This window comes from Rutidosis leptorrhynchoides, chromosome 11, assembly GCF_046630445.1.
Source record: "Rutidosis leptorrhynchoides isolate AG116_Rl617_1_P2 chromosome 11, CSIRO_AGI_Rlap_v1, whole genome shotgun sequence".
Classification (NCBI taxonomy): domain Eukaryota; kingdom Viridiplantae; phylum Streptophyta; class Magnoliopsida; order Asterales; family Asteraceae; genus Rutidosis; species Rutidosis leptorrhynchoides.
This window is the reverse complement of record NC_092343.1, coordinates 339260968-339278570: the sequence shown is the minus strand read 5'-3', so window position 1 is coordinate 339278570 and position 17603 is coordinate 339260968. Positions and strand designations below refer to the sequence as shown.

The 17603-nt window shown below is 33.8% G+C and overlaps 1 protein-coding gene and 1 long non-coding RNA gene across 5 annotated transcripts; both read left to right on the top strand.

Annotated features, from left to right (window-relative positions):
* Positions 1-900: 900 nt before the first annotated feature.
* On the top strand, positions 901-2529 carry LOC139875809 (uncharacterized). Its single transcript, XM_071863108.1, has 2 exons — positions 901-1173; positions 1876-2529. Exons 1-2 carry the CDS (start codon positions 901-903, stop codon positions 2527-2529), a joined length of 927 nt encoding a protein of 308 aa, XP_071719209.1.
* Positions 2530-4225: 1696 nt separating this feature from the next.
* LOC139877300 (uncharacterized) lies at positions 4226-11476 on the top strand. Of its 4 annotated transcripts, XR_011768540.1 has the most exons (8): positions 4226-4349; positions 4771-4900; positions 6068-6299; positions 6846-7020; positions 7442-7513; positions 7618-7664; positions 7776-8065; positions 11308-11476. It is a non-coding gene; the product is annotated as an uncharacterized lncRNA (long non-coding RNA). The 4 variants fall into 4 exon arrangements; XR_011768539.1 differs by lacking the exon at positions 11308-11476 and having other exon boundaries at positions 7776-8149; XR_011768541.1 differs by lacking the exon at positions 11308-11476 and having other exon boundaries at positions 6821-7020; positions 7776-8149.
* The last annotated feature ends 6127 nt before the right edge of the window (positions 11477-17603 follow it).

The window sequence follows — 17603 nt, the reverse complement described above, 5'->3', positions numbered from 1 at the left end:
TCATATCAATTGTGGCAATTATCACGTCCACATAATTCAATGGTGGCAATTATCACGTCCACATAATTCATTCGAGGAATGATTTGCTTGTGTCTATCTCATCAAACATTTATAAAAGCATTTCATGTATTCGCAGTTTAAAATGTATTTCAAAAGCATTTAAATAAGCAGTTGTAAAAGTAGCGCATGTATTCTCAGTCCCAAAAATGTAAAGAGTAAAAGGGAGCAAATGAACTCACAATACGATATTTTGTAGTAAAAATATGCATTCGACTGAACTGAACAATGCAGGGTTGGCCTCAGATTCACGAACCTATATCAATTTTATATTTATTAAAACATAAAATCGTAATCTAGTAAATTTATATTTATTATTAATAATATACTTGTAATTAAATTTAATATAATACAATTTATTAATTATATCATATTTATAATATATTGAATCTTTAATGTTAAAATATATAATATCACTTATGTATAGAATTCATATATACATATATATATATATATATATATATATATATATATATATATATATATATATATATATATATATATATATATATATATATATATATATATATATATATATATATATATATATATATATATATATATATATATATATATATATATATATATTTACATATTTATTTACAAACAATTATTCGTGAATCGTCGGGAGTAGTCAAAGATTAATTGAATACATAAACACAGTTCAAAATTGTTGAGACTCAACATTACAGACTTTGCTTTTCATGTCGAATTCATATAAAGATTAAGTTTAAATTTGGTCTGAAATTCCCGGGGGGATGTAAAAAAAGGAGAAAGCAATGTTGGGTGAAAGATTTGTGTAATAAACATAATGTGATGTTTCTTGGCGTTCAGGAAACTAAAATGGCTCGGTTAAAGACATTTCGTATTAAGGCGATGTGGGGTAATTTTAGTTATGATTTTTCTTGCTCTTTATTAAGAGGTCGTTCGGGCGATATTTTATCAGTTTGGGACCCAACTATGTTTGTTAAGGAGAGGATATGGTGCGGAGATCATTATGTCATCGTGAAGGGCAAGTGGGTTCAAGCAGAGGGTTTATTTTTCGTTGTTAATATATACGGGCCTCAAGATATGGCAGAGAAGTTACGGTTGTGGAATTTTTTGCTGGAGTTCAAAGTTAATAACAATGGTCATTAACTCTTATATACTAAATGTGGTGGGAATGTTTGTCGTTTCAGTTATATCGGATTGTAGTTTTGAGTTTGCGTTCACATTACAAACGGTCCCTCAACTTCGGCTATATTTTCACAACAACCCCTTAAGTTTACACTTTCTCAGGGGTTAAAAGTGTAAATATATAATTTTATTAAAATAAAATAAACTAATTCCACCCGAATTTATAACGGGCCCTATCTTCTCGCTCGGTGCGAGCTAAATTTTTTCGAGACCACCGTTCAATTACGAAAAATCTTACGAACCCAACGAGACTAACTATACGCGAAATGGACAATTTTAAAAAAACGCTAAACACAACGACAACCCGTATCTTCCCGCTCGCCACGAGTTATATTTTTTCGACGACAGTGTCAGACTCGAAATAGTTTTATGAACAAAACGAAACTAACCACATTCGAAACATACAATTTTTAAAAAATGCTAAACACAACGACAGCCCGTATCTTTCTGTTCGCCGCGAGTTAAATTTTTCCGACAGCACCGTTACACTCGAAAAAATTTATTGAACAAAACAAAACTAACTACTTTCGAAACGGACACTTTTTAAAAAACGCTTAACATAACGACATTTAAAACGGCGCTTAACACATGGGCCGTGTTTCCCTCTATAAATACACAACGCTACGTTAAATATGAATACAGAGCCCGAAAGCCCCGGCCGCAACGCGCGGGCCGGTCCGGACTAGTTATATTATATTTGGTGATTTCAATGAAGTTAGGGAAGAAGCGGATAGATTTGGATCTTTTTTCAATGCTGCAGCTGCGAGTCATTTTAATAACTTCAATAACGAAGCTGACTTATTAGATGTTCCTTTGGGAGGCCGAAGGTTTACGTGGATGAACAAGACCGGAACGAAGATGAGTTTGATTGACAGAGTTTTAATCTCGCAAAATGTAGCTGAGGTTTTTCCGGATGCAAAGGTGGAAGCGTTTAATCGTGTGTGGTCGGACCATGTCCCGTTATTTTTTCATGTGGAAAGTAGGGATTTTGGCCCGACTCCGTTTAAAATCTTTTACTCTTGGTTTCAACGAGACGGGTTTAAACAGTTTGTTCAAAGTGCCTGGAAAGAAGATGACATGAATGTGTCTTTATTGCTAAAAAAGAAGATTAAACAATGGATTGCTAATAACAAAAACATGGAGAAGAGCCACTTGGTTAGATTAAAAGAGAGAGTTCATGAGATTGAAATTAAAATTAAGAACTCTTGTACCTCTCCTGAGGAGTTAGATGAAAGGACAAGGAGTTTATCGGAGATGGAAGATTTAGTGCGTTTTGAAGATATGGACCTGCAATAAAAAGCAAAGATTATTTGGGATATTGAGGGTGACGAAAACTCGAAGTTTTTTCATGGGATATTGAATAAAAGAAGACATCAAAGCTGCGCAAGTCAATGGCATTCATATTGATGGGGTTTGGAATACCAATCCAAACGACATCAAGCAAGCATTTTTTTGATTTGTGGGAGGTATTTATCGACAAGAGATAAGGATTGGTTAGAACGGGATATCACGGATGATGAAATAAAAGAGGCGGTGTGGGATTATGTGAATCATAAACATCCCATCTTGCTAGTTGGGTCACACTACACCCATTTGACCCATTTCAAGTTCAACACTTGCATTTGGGTCACCCATAAACCCTAATGACACCCATTTCACTAACACTTAAGTGTGCTAGTGATTCAACCAACCTTAAGACTCACTGACCCCAATTTCAACATAAAACCCTAGATTATGAATCTTTAGGTTTTTTTAATATGAATCTTACTCAAAATCACCCCTTTATCATAGAAATGGGGCTTACACCCAACCCATGGACAAAACCCTAACCATAACTCAAATTAAACACTATAACTTGAAATTGAAACTTACCACAACACCAAAAGATGGCTAGCAAGTGGATGCAACCAGATCCAAGCTCTAAATGGTAAGAACTAGCTTCCTCTTCACTTGAAACAAGCTTTTTCTCTCTAAATTTTCTAACTCTCTCTCACTAGAAGTAAATGTTTGAGTAGGTAAAAATGGAATAAGGATAAGGTTTGGGACCAGATTTATGGCTTAAAACCCGGCCACAAAGTGAAAAGTCCAAAACACCCTTCATTTATTTGTTTTAGAAAAAAGACATCAGCACCCGACCACGTGTTAAGGCATGACGAGGATTCCAGGCCCGCGGAGCGGCCTAAAGCATGAATTCACTCTAGTCATTTTCCAACAATCATCCTTCAGCTCTAGTTCTGAGGCGCGGCGCACCCCTATCCTCCGTGGTGCGGCTCATATCTGGGAGTGAAAACTTGGGATGTTACATTACACGCCCGCCACTGTCTGCGCGCTAGTGTGTATGGCGCGCTACATATTAACACGTGAAAGTCATGTATGATACGCTATACGAGTTAATCAGGTAATGAAACTAAATTTTAACCGAGATTCATACATCTTAACTGCAGGGGTTCATCGTCATAATGGTTAGTTTTACTTGTTTTATTGTGTGAATTACATTGTTGCAAAGTTTTGTTATAAGTTAGATCATGTAAACCATGAATCATGTACAATCTATCTATCTTGAATCATGATTGTATGTTTGTTTAGATGGTAGGCTATGTATGTTGTTGAAATAGATTGTAGGGAAGGGTGATCTATATTATACCGAATGGTACTACGGACGACTATTGAAATACGCAATGTAGTAAAAAAAAATTTGATCTAAAATTAATGATATCACTGAATAGTGTAATTTTTTTTGTGTGATACCATCAAATAGTGTAAATTTCTTTAGTGACACTCGCGACTACGATTTCTAGATCCGCTACTGATTGCAGGATCTACTCAAACCACTTGGATCTTTAGCATTTTAGATCATCACATATGTTTTAATTGTACTTTTTGCCTAAAAAATATACTTGTAGTTAACCAATTATATATATAAACAGCCGGTCACATATGTTCTTAGTGGGCTCTTATACATAAACAGCCAGTCAGCCACCCACTCTATAAAGGATGATACGATATTCTAAGGCCCAATATCTTTAAAGGCTCTTAAACAATATTGCCCTGTCTGCCGATCACTTTAGATCTCAATTTAGGGTTTTACTCTACTGACGCTTCTTTTCATCTTCGAGGTAAACTCAATCTCTAATTTTTCTTTTTTCATCATTAAGTATTGTTCTATATCATCATGTTATTAGTTACTCGATCCGTATGATATTGGTAAATTTGTTTGAATTAATTTAGTATCTGATTGAGTTATTCTTGTTACGATTGGCTTTGTTTTATTTGATGTTTGACTTAAAAACCGTTTTAAGGATTAACGTGTATAAGAAATATGTTGAAATATTTTTTAAAATATTAATTTGCAATTGAATTTTTTTCCACATTACCTCCACTGATTTTATGTTGGTGATCTTCGTTGGTACTCCATAATCCCAACATCTACATACCGATTAAGTTTGATCATGTAGATCTAATCTCTGTTATTCAAACAAATAATGTATAGTTACAAAAATTACATTATGTTATAGATCTTATCCTTTTTATTTGCAGTTGCCTAAATTTATTTAAGTGAAGATGAGGTATATTAAGATCCATAAAGCAAACCTTCAATGGCGTCTTATTAAATATCATTCATCACCAGAACTATCAACATGACGTGTTCATGTGCTTTAAAATACAGGTAAATAAGATAACTTTTTTAATTTGCGTATGTATTTATTTTTGTTGCTTATTTATCAAGTTCATTGCAATTTGTAATAAGTTTTGTTAAATACTAGTGAAATGACCCGTCAATCACGGGTTTGTTTAAATGAAACAGTTTAACGATGTGTTTTATGTATTAAGTGAACGTAAATGCTGCTAAAGTCATTTAGTTTAATGACCCGTGGAACCACATATTCCGACTAAGAAACTTGTCATTGTTTTTACAAACATATTGACGAAACGTGATTTATAGTATACGTAGCCTATCAATTAAGAGAAGTTAACAACAATAAAAAAAAATTCAGTCAGCTAAAGATATATAAAGATAACTAATAGTGATCACATTATATATTCTCACCTTATAATAGCTTTATACCGCTGAGGATTAGATGATTAGCATGTATTGATTATGGTAGTTAATATCATAGTACATAGCTCGGAGAAGAAGAAAAAAGCAAGCATGAATAATTGCCGCTAAAAAAATTAGGGCATAAAGACGTATCACATTAAGATTGAATAAATGAGTAAGTATGATGTGTTTATATGTTTAAAATGGGCTCATATGATATAATCATATTTAAGTGGACAAATATGTTATTATTAAAGTTAAGAAGGGTATATATGATAAAAATCTTAAATAAATAATAAAATATTTAATTAATGTCAATGACATCATCAAGATGACTTAGATTTTTTCTTTTTATTTTTGATTTTTTGTTAACAAATGAAATAGCCTAATAATGACATCATCATTATAGGATTTTAGTAGAAACTATAGATAACATATAACATCTACATGATAAAGAAGCTAGATTTCATTTCTGCATCTAGGGGATATTAGTACTCCACATATAGAGTACGTGTTTGTATATAATTAATAAATTTACTATATCAACATTACACTTTTTAAAAGATATTTGATTGTTCATGCTTACTTATGTTAATTTTAACATTAAGTATATACGGAGTCGCAACCAGTATAAGTAATATTGATACAGTTGCACACTTTTTTTGAAGGTCAATAAACTCTTCATTAAATAATCATCATTATTGTGCTTTATCCCTTGTAAATATTTTTGCATGTTTTTTCTTTTATCTTGAAATATGGACATAGCTTGATTGCTTTGCTACACTTGAACAGTAGGGAACCTATGCCGTGTGCTATGGGGCTAATGTATCCAACCAAAGAGGATGCTTTACTACATAGAGAACGTATGGTTCCTTGCTACATGAAGGTGTCAATAGATCGTGTCGTTAAGGGCTTTGAATCCTTGATGCTTCCGGTACCAACTGAAGAGTATCGCAATAAAACATTAAACGATGTGATAGGAACTTTGATACAATGGCCTCTCCTCAAAATTGTTCGCTTAACCAAGGTACATGTATAGATCCTTACTCTTATGTATTTCTTATATACAGTATGTAACCTTGTCTTTATATCTTTCGTTTAGGCATCTTGTTTATGTACAAGTGTAATCTTCACACATTTGCATATTAATTTTATACGTTGTAAATAGTTAAACATACATAATACATATTAGGTATATTATGTTAATTGCATCTGGTTAACTTCCAAGTATTGTGGTTATATAGTACATCTTCAGTTTATATTATCTATAGTTTTTATTATTTAGTTAATTAAGTGTCAAGTAACATGTGCTTATGTCTTGTTTATAAGCGGTATCATTGACATAAAAAAATAAAGAATTATAAGTAGCAACACATTCAGCTAAAAGTGGGTCTACTCATAAACAGGTATATGTTAAAGATAAACCTCAGATCAAAATAAAATTTAATCAAACAAATTTTTAAATATACCGTTAACAGAAGGATTATCAACGTTGCATAAAAAAAATAAACAAGATGTGTATAACGAGCCGATTTCATTGGAGAATAGGATACTGAAAAGAAAAAGTGTATAGGAATTGTATATGCGCTGGATTACTAGAGAAGATGCTACTGTAGGCCACACACTTAGTGCTCCCCCGGGATGTTTGGACAACCAAATGAATTCATATCAACGAATGATGTCGATGATATTGTAACGCTCTGGAAGTATGGTTGTCTAGATTGCAGCATTATTTTTTCCTTCATGATGTAAGTAAATCTATCTTTAACTTACCGTAACTATAATTTGAGTTCACGTTACTTCACATTTTTTAAAATTTATATATTGTCGTATTGTTAGGGGGCTATACAAGATATTAGAAGTAGCATGTCCCGACCAATATATGAAAGTGAACCCTTATTCAATTCAAGCCTCATTGATTGCTTCTAACAAAAGGGATGTATTTAGATACTTGATGAAAGCATGCGAGAACTGCGATGACCGTGTTTTCTTAGCTCCGTATATTCAAAAATATCGATCGATTCTTAGTCTTTTAACTTTTTAATTGTATAGATTAGCTTATTTATATATATGTATATATATATACACACACACACTCATATATATATACACACACACACACATACACACACACATATACCATCTAACGAACGAGTTTACTTTTGCTAGCGGTCATTGGGTGCTGTTTATTATATCTCCTACACTGTATACGGCAATTATATCTCACAGATTGTGGAACTTGTAAGACCTTTTTTATTTATAAATAGTTTTGTTCATTTAAAGTTGTATTAAATTCACAATGTTTCTATAAATGTTAAAACGATAATTTGTTTGTTATTATGTAGGGCATGAGGTAATCATATATCATGGAAAGTTATGGAAAGTGGTTCAGGTATATCATTTAACTTCATTTAACTGTATACATACATCTACTTATGGAAACAAGTAGATATTTTGTTTCATATTTACCTTGTATATAATATGTTGTGGTACGAAAATATAGTGTAATCAACAACCAGGAAGTTGGGAATGCGGCTATTATGTGTTAACTTGGATGTTTTCAATGAAAAATTTCAATTCATTGAAGAACCCGTTGAAATAATGGATCGTGAGGCTAAAAGACTTAAGCAAAATAAAATACCAATCGTTAAGGTTCGATGGAATGCTCGTAGAGGACCCGAGTTCACCTGGGAACGTGAAGATCAGATGAAGAAGAAGTACCCACACTTATTTCCAGATGATGCGTCAACACCTCCAACCGCTTAAAATTTCGGGACGAAATTTATTTATCGGGTATGTACTGTAGTGACCCGAACTTTTCCATGATTATCTATTAAATGAAATTGATTTTTACATGATTAAATGTTTCCAACATGTTAAGCAATCAAACTTGTTAAGACTTGATTTATTGAAATGAGTTTATGTAGTCAATTGACCACCCAAGTTGACCGGCGATTCACGAACGTTAAAAACTTGTAAAAACTACATTATATATATATATATATATATATATATATATATATATATATATATATATATATATATATATATATATATATATATATATATATATATAACATGAGATTATGATAAGTATCTCACTAAGTATATTAACAATGAGTTATATACATAAAAATGAGACTATTGAATTAAGAAACTCGAAACGATATATATAACGATTATCGTTATAACGTCTTACTAAATACATATGTATCGTATTAAGATATTGATACACTATGTTTAACATGATAAAATGATAATTAAATATATCATTAAGTGTGTTAACAATTAACTACATATGTAAAACAAGACTACTAATTTAAGAATTTCGAAAAGAGTTATATATGTAACGATTATCGTTGTAACGACATTTTAATATATATATATATATATATATATATATATATATATATATATATATATATATACACCATGTTATCATGATAATATGATAATTTAACATCTCATTAGATATAATAAACAATGGGTTAACTACATTAAATGAGATCGTTAACTTAAAGGTTTTAAAACAACACTTACATGTAACAACTAACGATGACTTAACGACTCAGTTAAAATGTATATACATGTAGTGTATTAAGATGTATTAATACACTTTTGGAAGGCTTCAAGATACATATCAAAACACTCTGAACTTATCAAAGTTGGTCACAATAACATTTTCATTCGTTTTCATCAACAATTCTACTCGTATTCATTCGTATTCGTACTTGTACAATACACAGCTTCTAGATGTATATACTATTGATATATACACTCAATGATCAGCTCCTTAGCAGCCTTAATGAGTTATCAAACATGTGGGAACTATTCTTTGTAATCTAGTATGAATTATTTAGCAAGATTACAAAAATATTATAAATCATTCATGAATTATTTACAACAAAATAAACTTACACATCCTTTATATCTAATCCATATACCACGACCTAAAACACATACAAACACCTTCATTCTTCAATTTTCTTCATCTAATTGATCTCTCTCAACTTCTATCTTCAAATTCTAAGCGTTCTTCATAAATTTTATAAGTTCTAGTTTCATAAAATCAAGAATACTTTCAAGTTTGCAAGTCTACTTCCAAGCTTTTTAATCCATTTCAAACAATCATCTAAGATCAAGAAACCTTTGTTATTTACAGTAGGTTATCTTTCTAATACAAGGTAATATTCATATTCAAACTTTGATTCGATTTCTATAACTATAAATATCTTAATTCAAGTAGTAATCTTACTTGAACTTGTTTTCGTGTCATGATTCTACTTCAAGAACTTTCAAGCCATCAAAGATCCTTTGAAGCTCAAGTTATTTTTTCATCATTTTCAGTAGGTTTACCTACTATACTTGAGGTAGTAATGGTGTTCATAACCTTGTTCGATTCATATATATATAATTATCTTATTCGAAGATTTAAACTTGTAATCACTAGAATATAGTTTAGTTAATTCTAAACTTGTTCGCAAACAAAGTTAATCCTTCTAACTTAACTTTTAAAATCAACTAAACACATGTTCTATATCTATATGATATGCTAACTTAATGATTTAAAACATGGAAACACGAAAAACACCGTAAAATCGGACATACGCCGTCGTAGAAAAATCGGGGGCTATTTTGGGTTAGATAATTAAAAGCTATGATAAACTTTGATTTAAAAGTTGTTCTTCTGGTAAAATGATATTTCTTATGAACATGAAACTATATCAAAAAATCATGGTTAAACTCAAAGTGGAAGTATGTTTTTCAAAATGGTCATCAAGACGTCGTTCTTTCGACTGAAATGACTACCTCTTACAAAAACGACTTGTAACCTATATTTTCGACTATAAACCTATACTTTTTCTGTTTAGATTATTAATCTTTGGTTCGATATGAAACCATGACAATTTGATGCACTCAAAACGGATTTAAAACGAAGAAATTATGGGTAAAACAAAATTGGATATTTTTGCTTGTTTTAGCTATGTGAAATTTGTAACAAATCTATACTAACCATAACTTAACTAACTTATATTGTATTATACATGTATTCTAACATATATTATGTAATCTTGATAGACCATAGACACGTATACAATGTTTTGACATATCATATCGACATCATCTATATATATTATTTGGAATAACCATAGACACTCTATATGCGGTAATGCTCGAGTTAGTTATACAGGGTTGAGGTTGATTCCAAAATAATATATATACTTTGAGTTGTGATCGAGTCTGAGACTTGTATACACTGGGTCGTGGATTGATTCGAGAAAATATATTGATTTATGTACTACTAACTGTGGACTACTAATTGTGAACTACTAATGTTAGACTGCTAACTTAACAACTTAAATCGTTAAAACGTAATAAAATATGTTGTGAATATATTTCGATCATACTTATATATATATATATATATATATATATATATATATATATATATATATATATATATATATATATATATGTTATAAGTTCGTGAATCGACCCGTGGCCAAGTCTTATTTTCCGACTAAGTGAAAATACGTGAAAGTGAGTTATAGTCCCATTTTTTACTATCGAATATTTCTGGGATGAGAATACATGCAGTTTTATAAATGTTTTACAAAATAGGCACAAGTACTTGAAATTATATTCTATGATTGAATCATTATACTGGATATCACCCTTTCAGCTTGGTAGCCTAAGAATTAGGGAACAGACCCCCTAATTGACGCGAATCCTGAAGATAGATCTATGGGCCTAACAAACTCCATCCGGGTTACGGATGCTTTAGTACTTCGATTTAGTACTTCGATTTTATATACAGATTAGTGTACCTGTATATTTGGGGATATTCTAGATGCATTTGTTAATGTCGGTTACCAGGTGTTCATTATATGAATAATTTTTATACAGATGAGTGTTCCTGTATGTTGATATGAAAAATGAAGCCTTGTGGCATATTAATTGAAATTTGATATATATAGGTTAAACCTATAACTCACCAACATTTTTGTTGACGTTTAAAACATTTTTATTCTCAGGTGATTATTAAGAGCTTCCGCTGTTGCATGCTAAATAAAGACATGAATTGGAGTCTACATGTTTGTATAATATTGTTTAAAAACTGCATTCGGAGACTTAAGTTGTTGTGTAATATTATTGTAAACCATTATGTAATGGTCGTGTGTAAGCGTGATATTTTAGATTATCATTACTTAATAATCTAGGTTATGTCCTTTAAACCTTTGTCGATAAAATAAAGGTTATGGTTTGTTTTAAAAACGAATGCAGTCTTTGAAAAACGTCTCATATAGAGGTCAAAACCTCGCAACAAAACCAATTAATATGAAACGTTTATAATCGATATGAACGGGAAATTTCATACGCTTAATTACATCTTAATGACAAATTAACCATAATTAGGCATAACATATAAGTGTTAATCAATAACTTGTGATCTTAAACTTGCCTAGACATTCTTAGGATGATCACCAAGTACCAACACACATAAGCTAATCTCACTAGAACACTAATTACAATTAAAGATTACTTAGTAACAAACTAAGGCTAAATGAAGAACAATACTTTTGAGCATAACTAGTAAAGACTTGTAATCCTAAAACTCACTTAGATACATTTAGGATGGTCACCAAATCCCAACTAGAGATTGCTCTTCTCTTGTGCATGTGTTGGACATTAATGTGTGCTTACACATTAATCATGCAATATGTCATATTGCAAGTAAGCTTGCTAAAGCTTAAACCATAGTGTTGTGCAAATATTCATATGATTTTAATATAAGTATCTTTTGCTATATGTGAGTATTACTTGCTAATATGTTTAATACTCATTAATTTGCCAACTTGATTAACATGCTTGCTATGTGCTACTAGTTAGAATACTAGGATTCAAGTAACTAGTTTACCTCAATGAATTAAGTGTACAATGGTTCACAAAAGAATAATGGTCAATAATCTATTTGGTCTTGTCTAAGTAACACATTGTGTAACATGTCCAAATGTAACTTAACATTGATGTCTTTATACACTTAATGTTGATTTAGAAAGACATCATTCAATTGATCTCTATTTAGTCTTAAAATGAATATGACTTGTGATTAATTGAAACTAGGAAGTTAATGACATGTTGACTAGTCTTTAGATTTGAACCAAATGCATTAATGTACCTAACTAAGTCTTGACCAAAACTGTGATTACCCTAAATGTTAATTAAGACACTTCTCCAAGAATGTTGGGTTTACCACAATTGGAGTGTTGGGTCATTTTCACTCAATAAGATCAAATCTCACACACCTAATGCATATAGTACTTGTATAGGATATTAGGTTTCTTTTGCAAGTGCTAGATGGAGTAAAGATTTCAAAATGTGGTGTCCAAATCTGAGTCAAAAAGCTATACAACGGATACATATTTTGGACTGGGGTACGCGCGGTCGAACCGCGGTCGACCATGTGACAACGGCTAGTTTTTGAATCTCACTATAAATAGCAAGCATTGAAGAGCATTTAAAGCTGACCCTCTTGCATATTTCAAAGGCTTATTTCCAGAGATCACAAGTGCTTTAATTACTAATCCAATGTGATCAAGCAAGAGAAGATTCTACACTTTCAACTTTTCGCTTTCACGCTGGTACACTGATCCTCGTATCTATGAATTTCACGAACCCATCTTCTCAATCTCAAGCACGCTCCCACTGTACGAGTAAGAAAATAAACCGCTGCTACCCGAGAAGAATCTGTTTCGTACCACCCGATCAGTTGCAAATTTCTTTGCCATTGGAGAGTAAAAACAAGTACCCGAGTATCTAGTTGGAATCGACGCACTAACACTGTGAAAATCAGAGAAACATATTGCACATCTATCTCTACAACTCCCACTAGTCGTCTGACTCCCACTTACCCGATACTTCCGTCAGTTCCCAAACTCACTCCGAGTTCCCGACACTCTCAACAATATCTTGAAAGCTTCAAGTTTCAGGACTTACAAGATTATCCATTCCATCAATCACCTAAGAACTCCTAATTGGTAACCCCGAAGGAAAAAACTCGTTTGTTGAACCAAACATCACCCAAAACCCTGAGCACTGGTTGAGCGCGTTCTACCCGACACCCTTCGTCAACCAATCTCCTTAGTGAGAGAAGCTCTAACCCGCCTGCATATTCCACACACTTTGGAATATCCACCCAAAACCTTTGGTCGTCCCGTTTCAAAAAACCGCAAGCATAAAAACTTCCCCGATAACTCCCACTGTCGATAATAACCCAGATGTAATCCCCTCGTTATCCAAACCCCAAACCTGAGAGATCACCCTCGTGAGCTTCTTTAACAAGCCAACATACCAAAATATCTAGCTCGTATTGCCCGAATTTTCTGAGACTAAACTATCTCTCACTCGCGTCATCAAAACCCAAAAAGTTCACCCTCAAAAAATGCCCAGATTCCAAAAATCGTATCTCCAAATCCAACGGTCTGATCATCACCAAATTTAAACCGCCAGTAGATCCCACTATTTTGCAATGCCAGTAAAAATTTCAGATCGATTCAACTGTAGACGAATTTTCAATGAATTTTCTACTTCTGCTGCGCAATCACGAAACCCTAAGAGTTTTCATGACGGCTATCAACTTCGAAAACACACAACTCCAAATTTAACGGTCCGATCACTTTCAAATTTTTACCGCGACTAGATCTACTTGTCGACCACCTACAGTCCAATTTTCAGGTCGATCCAATGGTAGACGAATCAGCAATGATTTTTCTACTACAGTTGCGCAATTAAACCCTTACCTGAGTTGCTGTAACTTCGAAAAAACATATTTGTCAATTGAACGGTCCGATCTCTACGAAATTTTGACCACAATTAGATCTATGAGTCGACAACCCCTAGTTAAAATTTCATGACGATCCAATGGTTAACGAACCCGCTATGAATTTTCTTCTGTCGCAGTTTATGAACATCTGAATTTTGCAAACCTCTCCCGCAACATAACTTATCGATCCGACCACCAACTCCGTTACCACCGCGAGCCACCATAATAATCTATTAGTAATCATAGAAAATTATAATAAATTATATCACGAGTACATAGACCATACCCGCGAGTTCTTCGCGATCAATTAAGTTTTTAGATCTCGATCCATGTTGCACAAACCCTAGATTTGTCGTTTGTTCATGCTTTCAACTCACCATCGCTCCCACTCGAAACCATGAGCTCTTGATACCACTTGTTAGGATTTATTGGACCCAAACAAGACATATGATTTAATCTCATCACACACCCACGAACGACAAACGAATTAGCTAAAACAATAAACGACACAGGGATTTAACGTGGTTATATCCCAACTCCAAAACGCGGAGAGGGTTTACTCTACGGGCGCAAACCAGTGATTTTCACTATATTTTTGTGCACACTTTATAGGTTATATTAGGGTTGTATTTATAGACAAAACAATAAAAGGAAACTAAATCTTTCGACTTGGCCTGCAAGCTGACGAATGTTCCAGAATGTTCCTTCATTTGCTTCGTTTGAATCTTCAACACTCTATAACTCCCCATTGGTGTTTGAGCTTAACGCCGTCTACCTTGTTAACCAAATGAAATTTTTTTATACTTGATGAAAAGCATCGGTGGATAACTTTGAACACTTATTGTCATAAATCTCTTTGGTGAATATGTTATGAAAATTTCCATTTTTTCAATATACGTTAATCATTTGTTAGAGACGACACACAAACCTAGGATAATATAATAGTAACAAATATGATTGAAGTGAAAGTGAGTCACAGCTCTTCATTGATATCAACTATATATATACATATACACAGGTACATCGGATAAGTTCAGAATGTTACAACAATAAAGGAATTGAAGTCTATCTACAAGTTGACTATCCACAATAGTAGGAATATTAGTTATTTACTTATACATGTTGATACGCCCCCGCAAGATGGAGGTTCCGTCGGTAACTCCAATCTTGGAACGTAGAGTGATAAACGGTAGTTGAGACAGAGGCTTTGTTAAGGTATCAGCGAGTTGGTCCCTGTTACTTATATGTTGGACCGTGAGAGTGCCATCTTGAATTTTCTCGCGGACAAAATGATAGTCAAGAGCGATGTGCTTCATCCGACTATGAAATACCGGGTTGGCACACAAGTAGGTAGCACCCACATTGTCACAATGTAACACAGGTGGACACGTAACATGAATACCAAATTCACCTAGCAGATTGCGTAGCCATAGAACCTCCGAAGTAGCATAAGCAACTGCTTTGTATTCCGCTTCAGTGGAGGAGCGTGAGACAGATTTCTGACGAGAGGATTTCCATGAGATGATATTGCCTCCCAGATATACAATATAGCCAGTAGTAGAGTGACCATAGTCTTTCAACCCGCCCCAATCAGAATCACTAAACGCACTTAGGGTGAGTGGTTGATTTTTGCGAAGAAACAACCCATGATAAATCGTGCCCTTCAAATACCTTAGTAAATGTTTTAACGCTTGCCAATGATCATTAGATGGATTATACATAAACTGAGTGAGCTTGTTTGTGGTAAACGCAATATCTGGACGTGTCATAGCGAGGTACTGTAGCTGCCCAAACACACGACGAAAATCAGTAGCATCAATAGCATCATTCGAAGGATTGGGCAGAAGAGGAACAAGGTTGCTAAGTAGAGTTGTGACGTCCTTAGCACCATACATCTTATGCGACTCCAATATGTCTCGAATATGGTTATGTCGTGACAAAAACAATCCATCTTTCATGTGGATGACCTCAACACCAAGAAAATGATGAAGAGAACCGAGGTCCTTAAGAGCGAATCGATCATGCAACCTGCAAATAAAGTCATCAATAAATCGGGTGTTACTGCCCGTGATTAGTATATCGTCCACATAGACGAGTAGATAGGTCGTGTATTGGCCATGTGCATGAATGAATAGCGAAGCATCAACAGTAGAGCTCTTGAACCCGTTAGTGAGAATGAACGTCTTGAGTTCATTATACCATGCACGGGGCGCTGGCGCTTGCTTGAGCCCATAGATTGCTTTGCGCAACTTACATACATGGTCTGGATATTCAGGATGTGTAAAGCTAGGAGGTTAGAGCATGTAAACATCTTCTTGGAGTGTTCCATTTAAGAAGGCATTATTTATATCGATTTGGCGAATACCCCAGTTACGAGCAAGCGCAAGACATAAAAGGACATGAATATTAACAGGTTTAGTAACCGGGCTGAAGGTATCAGTGTAATCGATGCCTGGGCGTTGATGAAACCCTTTTGCCACTAGTCGAGCCTGAATTTAGTGATGGTTCCATCAGGTAGTCATTTGATACGAAAGACCCATTTGTTGCCCACTAAATTTTGAGATACACGTGGAACCAAGTCCCAAGTTTGATTACTGATAAGAGCATTAAACTCATTGGACATGGCCTCCCTCCACTTTGGTTGTTTCATAGCTTCTGTGTAACATGTGGGTTCTAAAGGTATAGGAATGGGATGGACTGTTGCATGGTTAATGAAAGAGGGACCATAGTATTTCGGGTTTTTGTTGAGAGGTCTAGTGGCCCGTGTAGCATTAGTGGTCGTGGATGAGTTTGGATTTGAGTTTTGAGCTGCTGGAGTGGTGACAGAAGGTGGTTGAAATGTTGGTGTTGGAGTGGTGGCTTCGGTGGAGGTAGTGGAAGATGATTGTGGGACTGTTTCGGTAACATCTGATGGAACAGAAGGAGTTGTTGTGACAGGAAGAGGAGGTAATGGTGAGATGATGGTTATGCTACTGGATGAAGGTTCATCACATTGGTCTGATAAAATGGTGATGATCGGTTCAGTTATGGACATGCCTGGAAGAGATGAATAATCAACACGCGATTGTGTAAGAGGAAATTCCGTTTCAACAAATTGTACATGGCGAGAGATGTACATCTTGTGCGATGACGGGTCATAACACTTGTATGCGGATTGTGATGTGGAGTAGCCAAGGAAGACACATGGTGTGGACTTGGTTGTGACGACCCGGAAATTTCTGACCAAATTTAAACTTAATCTTTATATGTTTCCGACACGATAAGCAAAGTCTGTAATGTTGAATCTCAAAATTTTGGAACTACATTCATGTAATCAATTACCCTTTGACCGTGCCTAACGACTCACGAACATTTATGCGTATATAGATATGTATATAGTTATATTAATTAAAAACGTTAACAAAGTATTTGATGAATAATACTTTACATGAACGTATTTGTTTCAATATATGTTTAATATATTTATCGAAGGAAATCAAAAGATAATATCAGATGATTGAATTATCA